Source organism: Crotalus tigris, unplaced genomic scaffold (genome assembly GCF_016545835.1).
Source record: "Crotalus tigris isolate CLP2741 ecotype Arizona unplaced genomic scaffold, ASM1654583v1 scf7180000024119.3904262, whole genome shotgun sequence".
Lineage (NCBI taxonomy): Eukaryota > Metazoa > Chordata > Lepidosauria > Squamata > Viperidae > Crotalus > Crotalus tigris.
The window spans coordinates 519,645-530,723 of NW_024100396.1; the positions used below are offsets into that span (position 1 = coordinate 519,645).

At 40.7% G+C, this 11,079-nt stretch overlaps 1 protein-coding gene across 1 annotated transcript; it reads left to right on the top strand.

The window, feature by feature from the left end:
* The first annotated feature begins 1,960 nt into the window (after positions 1–1,960).
* On the top strand, positions 1,961–7,743 carry LOC120298687 (chemokine-like receptor 1). The gene is made up of 2 exons (XM_039322666.1): positions 1,961–2,122; positions 4,834–7,743. The coding sequence occupies exons 1-2, from the start codon at positions 2,040–2,042 to the stop codon at positions 5,912–5,914; spliced, it is 1,164 nt and encodes a 387-aa protein (XP_039178600.1). The 5' UTR covers positions 1,961–2,039; the 3' UTR covers positions 5,915–7,743.
* The last annotated feature ends 3,336 nt before the right edge of the window (positions 7,744–11,079 follow it).

Here is an 11,079-nt window from a genome sequence, read left to right on the forward strand (position 1 = left end):
TGCTTTTAAACGTCCTCTAACTTGACTTGGGTCTTCCGTGAAAAGAATGCTTTGTCATTGCCAGTCTTCCCATTTTTTGAGATTATAGAACTGCTTCCCTGGACAATAAAACTGAATACTATCTTGTACGGAGAACCAACTGAACATACCAAGTTAATCTAAAATGGGATTGTTTGTGAGCCCAAATGTTTCTGGAATCCACACAGCCGTTACCATTATATTTTATATAAATAATATAACAAAATTATAATTTTTACATGGCCCAGGTCAGGGTAAACAACCTTGGCTCTTTTATGACTGGTGGACTTCAATTCCCAGAATTCCTGAGCCAGCCATGCTGAGGGGAAAGGGAGAGGTTTCCAAGCTGAGCCATGCTGGCTCAAGAATTCTGGGAGTTGAAGTCCACGAGTCATAAAAGAGCCAAGGTGGCCTACCTCTGGCCTGGGTGATGAATAATAATAATAATAATAATAATAATAATAATAATAATAATAATAATGATGATGTTGGAAGGGACCTTGGAGGTCCAACCCCCCTGCTCAGGCAGGAAACCCTATACCATTTCAGACAAATGGCTGTCCAGTCTCTTCTTAAAAACTTCCAGTGTTGGAGCATTCACAGTTTCTGGAGGCAGGTTGTTCCACTGGTTAATTGTTCTAACTGTCAGCAAGTTTCTCCTTAGTTCTAGGTTGCTTCTCTCCTTGATTAGTTTCCATCCATGGCTTTTTGTCCTGCCTTCAGGCGCTTGGAAGAATAGCTTGACTCCCTCTTCTCTGGGGCAGCCCCTGAGATATTTGAACACAGCTATCATGTCTCCCCTTGTCCTTCTCTTCATTAAATTAGACAGGTATTCCCTGTCTTGTCATGTCTGATTCTAGGACACTGTGCTCATCTCCGTTTCTTGGCCAAGGGAGCCAGCATTGTCCGAAGACAATTTCTGTGGTCATGTGGCCAGTGTGGCTATATGCCAAAAGCCCACGGAATGCTGTTCCCTTCCCATCAAAGTGGTATCTATTGATCTCCTTGCATTTCCATGCTTTCCAACTGCTAGGATAGGGGTAGGCAACCTCGGCTCTTTTATGACTCGTGGACTTCAAGTCCCAGAATTCCTCAGCCAGCCATGCTGAGGGGAAAGGGAGAGGTTTCCAAGCTGAGCCATGCTGGCTCAGGAATTCTGGGAATTGAAGTCCACAAGTTATGAAGGGGCCAAAGTTTCCCTCATGCTGGCTCAGGAATTCTGGGAGTTGAAGTCTACAAGTTATGAAGGGGCCAAAGTTTCCCTCATGCTGGCTCAGGAATTCTGGGAGTTAAAGTCTACAAGTTATGAAGGGGCCAAAGTTTCCCTCATGCTGGCTCAGGAATTCTGGGAGTTGAAGTCCACGAGTCATAAAAGAGCCGAGGTTGCCTACCCCTGTGCTAGGAAGACCTCAGTGCTGGTGGTCTCAAAGATGCTTTTTCAAAAGACAACTGGACCATTTTTCTCCCTGAGGAAGAAGAAAAAGATGCTTTGCTTCTCATCCAAAAAGCTTGGACTGAAGTTAGAACTGAAGAAGCTTCTTGGATGAGAAGTGAAACATCTTGTCCTTCTTCCTCAGAGGAAAAAAAACAGTCCAGTTTCCTTTTGAAAAAGCACCTTTGGCACAACGATGACCTGGAGGACCGAGAATCTCCACAGACTAAACGCTGGGAGGTGGCCACAGAGAAATGACTTCCTGTACACACTTTCTTCTCTGGAATAATTTAATCTGTTTGGATATCCTTGCCTCTGGCTGGCAAGTGAGACTTTCTGAGTCCAGCATGGTGTGTGGGCAATGAACGCTGATACAGCATGCTCCTTGTTGGGCCAAGGATTAAAGAATTAAACCTGCCCACAGCCTCTCTGCCAACTCTTTGCAGGCAATCCCAAAATGAGCAACTGTCTGTGGACAGTGGCTCTTCCCTCTAGCCACACATCCGGACTCTTCATCGTCCTAAGAAATGCACACCGCCAACCTGTGAATCTCCCTACTTCACAATAAATTTTCAAGCCGTCAGAGGGCATGACAGATTCCTTGGAATTAGAGGTTGAGAGACTGAAGAAGCCTGGAAAGGATCAGACACTTGAGAAGACCCCGGCTGCGAGGTAAGACTCTCTTTTCACAGCGCTGCCACTCAGCAAGAATTTATATTGGTGATTCTATTTTATCTTGCTCTCCTCAGATCTGGAGAACGAATGGGGCAGCGGCTTTGTTTTTACTTCCATATTAACTCTGCAGGTTAGACTAGGTTAAGGACGCTAGAGGCAAAGAGGTTTTACTGAAGTTCTTAGCCCGGTGGGGATTTGATCCTCATTTTTCTGGTCTGAACATCCAGCTACAATGTGTTTTTATTTCTGCAACAAGCGAGCAGGCTGTTAATGGTTGCCAATGTCCATATGTTAATTCCGTGAGCAAAGGTGGAAGAAACCGAAAGAATGCAGAGTTTTGAAAATTAAAACTTCCGTGGAAGGAAAATAAGAGGTTAGGAAAGGCACAAGGCTTTAATCCAGTGTTACATATAATAATTAAGGGGAAAAAAAAATCAGCCAGGAATAGAATGTGACCGCAATAAATGCTGCACAGGTCCCTTGTTCGGTGATAGTTATTGCACTGGAAGAGTGTCCATCAGCCTTGGCAATTTTAAGAATGCTGGGAGTTGAAGTTCATATGTCTTAAGGTGGCTAAGGCTTACTTTTTATTTTATTTGTTTTTGATCTCACCTTTATTACTTTCGTTATAAATTTTGGTTACAAATAATGAAATACATACATAATACTCCTCCCTCCTATTTTCCCAACGACAATCTGTGAGGCGAGTTGGCCTGGCTTTCATTCCTCAGGTGGAACTAGAACTCCCAGTCTCCTAGTAATTGGCCCAAAGTCCACCAGCCAGCTTTCTAGGTGGGACTAGAACTCCCAGTCTCCTAGTGATTGGCCCAAAGTCCACCAGCCAGCTTTCTAGGTGGGACTACAACTCCCAGTCTCCTAGTGATTGGCCCAAAGTCCACCAGCCAGCTTTCATGCCTAAGGCGGGACTAGCACTCCCAGTCTCCAGGTGATTGGCCCAAAACAAATCCCCCTGCCAGCTTTCATGCCTAAGGCAGGTCTAGAACTCATTGTCTCCTGGTTGCCTTAACCACGAGACCAAACTGCAAGCGGGCATGAGGAATTCGGGGAGTTTACACTAAAGTGGGAAAGAAATAGAATAACATAAAATAAAGAAGAATAAAGTAAAATAATAAAAATGAAAAATCACTAAAAGCAAAAAATCATGTGTCTGCATAATCTCTGAAAAGAAAGCTGTGTTAGCAAAAGCTGTATTAACAGTATGTGAATGACCTAATGCATATTTAGAAACATTGTATAAAAGTAAAAACTGCCTTCATTGTATTCCCATGAGAAATGGACCTAACGTGTGAGAAACTATCTGAATGTTACACAAAGTAGATTTCATATACAATGTAAGATTCCATCTATGCTTCCTTTGTTCCTGAGAGAAAGAAACCTATAAAGCTTTAGTTTAGACCCTCCCCCTTGTTCGGAAATTTGTTGATGGTTAAATCACTTCTGAACCTTTTTGCGCAAAAATAAAGATCTCTCTTTCACCCATGGAATTTCGTAAAAGCCTTTTCTTTTTAAGGCTTTATTTTTCCACAAGAACACAACTTAAAGTTACCAACTTTGGAAAACAACTGCTCTAAAATAATTCTGTGAGGTGATGTCCACACATCTTGAAGTTGCCAAAGACTGTTCTAAATACTGAACTTGGATTAATAACACCTATAATAGTTGTGGTGTTCATATAGCACATTATCCCTCCTCCCCACGCTGGACCACATCCTCACTTAGTGTGATGGTCTGGTGTGTCGAACAAGTAAAGATAATGGCTGACTGTCCCACAAGCAGCCCAACCCCAGGTTAGGTTAGCCTATCCTGTATGAACCCAGCCTTTTATCATTTATTTAATTGGTCTCAGAAAGGAGTCAGAGGAAGAGTTTTCAGTTCATATGAGATAATAAGCTTTTAGGTGTGAAAGCAGTTCTGCCATTGAGATTATTCCAAGAGCAGTAAATCTCTGGGAGATTTTACAATATAAAATAGTTTTTAACTAAATTTTAGTTACAAGAGCCAAAAGAAATGATTAATTCCTGGACACTCTTGTTTTGAAAGGGCAACTGGTCGTAAAGTGGGAATACCACATTAAGTTTCATTTGAAGGATTAAATAGATGCTAGAGGGATGAATTATTAGTTTGCAAAAGTTAAAATGCACAACACACACTCTGGCATTACCTCTAGATTAAAAGGATGTTGCTCTGCTGCCATCTTGTGACTCAATATTGCACGCCAAGACTCCTACTGCTGTCTCTACGTTCTCTTCCATAAATCCCTATCAGCAAAGCATTCTGGAATGTGGGAAAACGCTCCGTTTTTACTGCAGATGTTTAAAGAATATTGCCATTGGTATCCAAACATTCAAAGTGCCCTAACAACCTTGTGGTATGGGTTCGATTGAGAGTGACTGACCCAAAGTCACCCAACCAATTTTCATGCCTAAGGCAGGACTAGAACTCACTGTCTCCTGGTGATTGGCCCAAAGTCACCCAGTTGACTTTCATGCCTAAGATGGGACTAGAACTCACCATCTGCTGGTTTCTAGCCTGGTGATATAAAACAAAATATAAAATTTTATTTTATAACAGGATCCTGGGGTAGTTCCATAGCTTTAAAAGTTGGTCAAACAGCCACAGCTCCATTTTGTGCCAACTTTGTGAAGTAATATTTCCATCCTCTACCGTTTCCTATTTCCTTCCAACAGATTTTTTTCTACCAAAATGGCCGCCAACTCCACGTCTCCAGAAAGCCTTTACGAAGATTACGAGGACTATCCTGATTTGGAGGAGAATGCAAGCCTCCTCAACTCAATGCACATACTCTCCATGGTGATCTACAGCATAGCCTTCTTGTTAGGGGTGACTGGAAACAGCTTGGTCATTTTTATCACTGGCTTCCATATGAAGAGAACCGTGAATGCTGTCTGGTTCCTCAACTTGGCCATTGCTGATTTGGTCTTTACTTCCTTCCTCCCGTTGAGTGTGGCCTACATAGCCCTGGGCTTCCATTGGCCCTTTGGGAAGCTGCTGTGTAAACTCATCAGCACGGTGGCCTTCCTCAACATGTTCGCCAGCGTCTTCCTCCTCACCATCATCAGCATGGACCGCTGTGTCTCTGTAATGTGCCCCGTCTGGGCCCAGAACCATCGGACACCTCAGCTGGCTTCTCTGGTGGCCCTGGGCATTTGGATAGCCGCCTTGGCCCTCAGTTCCCCTTATTTTGTCTTCCGGGATCTTAAAGGTTCTCCTGGGGAAGAGAACATCACTCACTGTTACAACAACTTTGCCTTATCAGACAGTTTCCAGTCAGAGGAGGTTGTTAAGCTGGGAGAGTATCGTGCTCAAACCTTGGTGATGACCCGTTTTGTGGCTGGATTCTTAGTGCCGTTTGTCATCATTCTTTTTTGCTACGGCATTATCACAGTCAGGCTGAAGGGGACTCGGCTCACCCGCTCAACCAGGCCCTTCAAGATCATGGTGGCCGTGGTTGTGGCCTTCTTCATCTGCTGGTTCCCTTATCATGTCTTTTCCTTCTTGGAGATGTCCGCTGCCAGGGTAACACCTGGACTACAGACCTTTCTGATGGTGGGAATACCCTTGGCCTCAAGCTTGGCTTATCTCAACAGTTGCCTGAACCCTTTCCTGTATGTCTTCGTGGGACAGGACTTCAGGGAGAAGCTACGGACATCTATTTTGACTGCTCTTGAGAGTGCTTTCAATGAGACCACAGGGCAGACCCTAACCAAGAGCAAATCCAGTGTGGAGGTAGAGTGTCACTCTCTTTAAAGAAGAACTGGGGGAGATTCCAAGCTTGTAGGGTCTCTCTATCTCCCTGGTAGATTTCGGGGATCCACTAATCAAAGATAACTGTATGATCATGGTTTTGGATTGTGGCGTGCTTGCAAAATGAAGGGATTGTAACATCCCGTTCTGAATCTTGGCAGTTTTATCTAATAGGAGTTTTAGATATATACTGATAACATTAATCATTCATACCTACAGGATGTATACATACAACACTATACCATGTAGCTACAAACAGCCGTGTCTAAGTATAAGATAGATTTGTGTTAACTGATTGATTGATAAATTGATTGATTATGTACCATCAAGTTGGTGTCATCTCCTAGCCAACACACAGATAGATCTTCTTTGTGATGATCTGTTCTGGTCCTTTAGGTCTTCCAACAGTGCACCCACCACCACTGAGTCCATCTTCCTCACTGTGGGTCATCTTCTGCTCTTTCCTTCCACATTGCTCAGCATCATGGACTTCTCAAAGGAGTTAGCTTTTTGCATGATTATTGTAAAATGCAATAATTTCAGCCTGCTTATTTATGTCTTGAATGAGAACTCTGGGCTGATTTGTTCTGAGGATTCTTTTTTTTTGTTTTCTTGGCTATCCATGATATTCTCAGTCGTCTTCTCCAACACCAAAGTTCAAAAGATAGTTCTCTTCTTCCCATCCTCTTTCTTCAAATGCCATTGTTCACTTCCATAGAGTGTCACAGGGAAAACACTCCCAGCATCATTTTGACCTTTGTATTGATATATACATCATGGCATCTGAATATCTTTTGCAAAGATTTCCTTGCTAATGTCATGGTTCCAAAAGATGAAACTCTTCAAAGAACTTTGAGGCATTGTTTACCTTAAAGAATCTTTAATCGAGCAGCAAAGCTTCGGCATGTACACAATGGAAGTCAAAATCTGACTTCCCCTCCCTTCAACACATAGATCAAAGCACAATTCCCTTCTACAACTAACCATCATAAATCACATTCTCCAATTAGTTTGAAATGCTGGCTTTCTGCCCAGTTTGTATTCCGCCATGCTTTATCAGCTCTTATTACAATATTGTATATCTAACTAACTCCCATCACATTCCTCCCCCTCCCCCAGTATCATCTAATTCTAAGAGTACAGTATAAGAAAGAAAAAGGCTGCATCTCCATCTGTTGTCAAAGCAAGAACATCCAACGTTTGTAGCGTTGACAACTACCTTACCAAATGCTTGTTTGCGATTGTGTTTCTTGACTTCTGACTCTTTTGCTAATGTGAGTTGATTTTGAAACGTAAAAAGGATCCATAACTTCAGTACCTTCCTTGTTAATTGCAAGGCTTGTTGTTGTATCTATTGTTATCTCAAAGGTGCTTTTCCAAAAGGCAACTGGACTGGTTTTTTTCTTGAGGAAGATGTTTTGCTTCTCAAACTAGAAGCTTCTTCATTTCCGACTCAGGAAGCTTCTGGGATGGTGAAACATCTCCCTCAAGGAAAAACAGTCCAACTGCCTTTTGAAAAAGCACCTTTAAGATAACCATGACCTGGATGACTGAGAATCTCCATAGACTTGTATCTATTGTTTTTAGTTCAGTTTTCTTTCTATTTAATCTTGGCCTCAACCTGTGCTCCTTGACTTTTATTACAAGAGCTTGCAGATCATATGGGTTCTCCGTTATCAGAGTAAGGCCATCAGCACAGTGCAAATTGTTGTTGATTCTAAAGTTTTAAAACCACCCTCATCTTCTTCCAGAAAAGCCACCTTCAATATATATATAGTATGTACTTTGAATAAATAAGGATGGAATATAAAGTCTTGTCTCCTTTACTTACTCAGAAGATGGATTCCTATCCTGTCCTTTCTCTCTCTCTCTCTCTCTCTCTCTCTCTCTCTCTCTCTCTCTCTCTCTCTCTATATATATATATATATATATATATATATATATATATATATATATATATAGTTTTCTGAGGTTTTCGCGGGTATTTGTATGTAGGTCTTTGGTTGTTCGGGTTTTCTCCCGCGTAAAATTGGAAGTGTCTTGGCGACGTTTCGACGAAGTCCCATTCGTCATCTTCAGGCTGGTGTCTTCAGCTTCGTGCTTCAGAAGCCAATCAGAGCACAGCAACGAAGCTGAACACCTCCACCCAATCAGACACAGCCAGCTCTGTTCATAGGCATTAAAAGACAAATGCTGCTCGACACGAAGCTTCGAATCGAAACGTCGCCAAGACACTTCCAATTTTACGTGGGAGAAAACCCGAACAACCAAAGACCTACATATATATATATATATATATATGATATATATATATATATATATATATACTGATATATATAATATATATGGATTGCTAGCAAAGAATTAAAGGAGAACTGGAATAGCTATTTCGAACTTTTTAATTCTTATCAACCAGACATACCTTTTCTGAGATTTGAACCTGGGCTGTCTGCATGTTAAGCAGCTGTGTTTAACTTCTAGGCCACAGGCTCTTTCTCACTTTGCCAGACGAATGGGACTTCGTCAAAATGTTGCCAAGACACTTCCAATTTTACGTGGGAGAAAACCCGAATAACCAAAGACCTACATATATATATATATGTTATATGCCTAACATGCACACAGCCCAGGTTTGAATCTCAGAAGGGTAAGTCTGGCTGAAGAGAGTTAAGAAACTCAAAATAGCTATTCCAGTTCTCCCTTTATTCTTTGTTAGCAATCTAAAAAAAATGTATATATATAAAGCACATACTGATTTCCTTTAGGCTTTCTCAGTTATTCAGCATGCACCAGTAATAATGTCTCTGGTCCTCTGCCTTTTCAAAAATGAGCTTGAACATCTGGCATCTTCCGTTCCATGTAGGGCTTTAATCTGCATTAGATGATCTCAAGCATTATTGTACTAGCGTACGAAATAAAGGACATTGAAATAATTTGCAGACGTGGTTAAGTCTCCCATCTTTGGTATTGGAATGTAGATTGATGTTTTCCAGTTTGCAGGTCACTGAGTCATGCTCTAGAATTGTTGCATAGTTTTATTAGAATTTTTACTGATTTTCAGTGTATACCCCTTTATATCTTTATTTTCTTTGAATCGGTTACTATCTGCTCATTGGTATCCTTTGACTTACCAATTTGAGGTCAGAACGTCCTTCTGAGTTTGGAAACACGTGGAAGACTTCCCTTGGTTTTCAATGTCTGTTTCTGTTTTTCATGTCTTTAATCCTGCTGCTAATTTAACAGCTACTCCACATTTAGTGCAGTTTCTTCTGTTTCTTGGTCTTTGATCATCTGTTTTCTCATTCACCCTTAACAATCCCACTGATTTAATTCCAAAGTTCCTCTAATTCCCTGTCAGTGGCTTCAGGATTTCAAAGGGATTTCTGATGTTATTCTTGAAAATGTATAGTGTATATTAGCAATAGCACTTAGACTTACATTTTAGACTTCTATAGCACTCTCTGAGCAGAATCAGCACATTGTCCCCAACAACCTGGATCCTCATTTTACTGACCTTGGAAGGATGGAAGGCTGAATCAACCTTGAGCCGGTCAGGATCAAACTCCAGGCTGTGGGCAGAGTCAGCCTGCAATACTGCATTCAAACCATTGTGCCACCAGGGCTCTTGTTCAAAGTGATTTTTGATAGGTTCAAAAATCATATCGTGGAAAATGTTCTGCTTTAGTTTGACTTGGAATTTTCAGATAAACAATTTTTCCTCTATTCCACCGTTATATCCCTGGTCATATCCTGGCTGTTATAACTGTGTTTCCTGATGGCAGTAATAAAAGTGAGCTTGACTTCTGTGGGCTTTGTCTGATGATGTACAGTATATGTAGATAGGTGGCTTTTTTGTTGTGTAAATATGGCGGTCTATGACTGTAATAAAGACTTGATTTGATTTGATTTTGTTTTGTGAAGAATGTGTTAACAAAGAAGAAATCATCAGAATGGCACCAACTGTTAACTTATTCAGCTTCATTTCTGTTTCTTATGGCATATATAATCCAACTACGTTTTCCTTCTTAGTTTTACCAATAGTGGCGTTCCAATTTCTAGTGACAAGCAGTAGATCTTGTCACTGAACATCAGAGTGAACTTAAGCTCATATATAAATTGAAAAAGTAGGATAAAAGCTAACACATATTAATACAATGGTACCTGTTAGTAGATTTGGGGAAGCATGAGGAGTATCAAAAATGGTAAGTATCAGACAAAGTTTTCCCATAACGAATAATGTAGATAAGGTAAGTTAAGGTAAGATAAGATAAGATAAGATAAGATGAGATGAGATGAGATGAGATGAGATGAGATGAGATGAGAAGAGAAGAGAAGATAATCTTTATTGTCATTTTTTTTACTGTGGGCACAACGGCACACATCAAAAAATGAAATTTAGTTGCCTGCTCTCAAAGTGAAACACACACATGACACACACCTAAACATACTATATACAACATATGTATAGACCCACACCCCTACATATACGTAACAAATAAATATTAAATACTGTCCATCTTGAATATATAACGGAAGGAGGAAGCTTGAGAGTTCACAAGGTTAATGCTGTATGGAATGAAACTATGGCTGAATCTGGATGTTCTGCTATGGATACCATGAAGCCTCCTCCCAGAAGGGAACAAGGAAAACAGGTCGTGAAGAGGATGTGTAGTGTCCCAGATAATCTTACAGACCCTGCTCAAGCAACGTTTCTGTGCTATGTCCTGGATGGGAGGGAAGGAACGTGTAGTGAGTCGCAAGGCAGCTGACAATAAAAAGTTGTAGCTTGTGCATTAAATACCAAACAAACAATGAACACCGGGACAAAATGTTCACGTCAAAATACATTTGAGTACCAAATTTGATGAGTTTCAAAGCAGTTGAGTACCAAGGTACCACAGTATAAATTAAAAGAAGAAAAAATGAAATCAGAAACAACACTAGAAGTAATTCTTTTCCCAAGATAGGGGAAAAAAATAAAAGAAAAATAGAAAATATATTGATATGGAAATTACAAGAGAAAGATACTGTATTAATAGATAACGTGGCTATAAAAAAGCATTACATTAAATATTATTCTAACTTGTATAAAGGAAGTGACATCCTTCTGGAGAAAATAGATAACTATCTAAAGAAATAAAATTTACTGAGGATCACAGAGGAAGCGA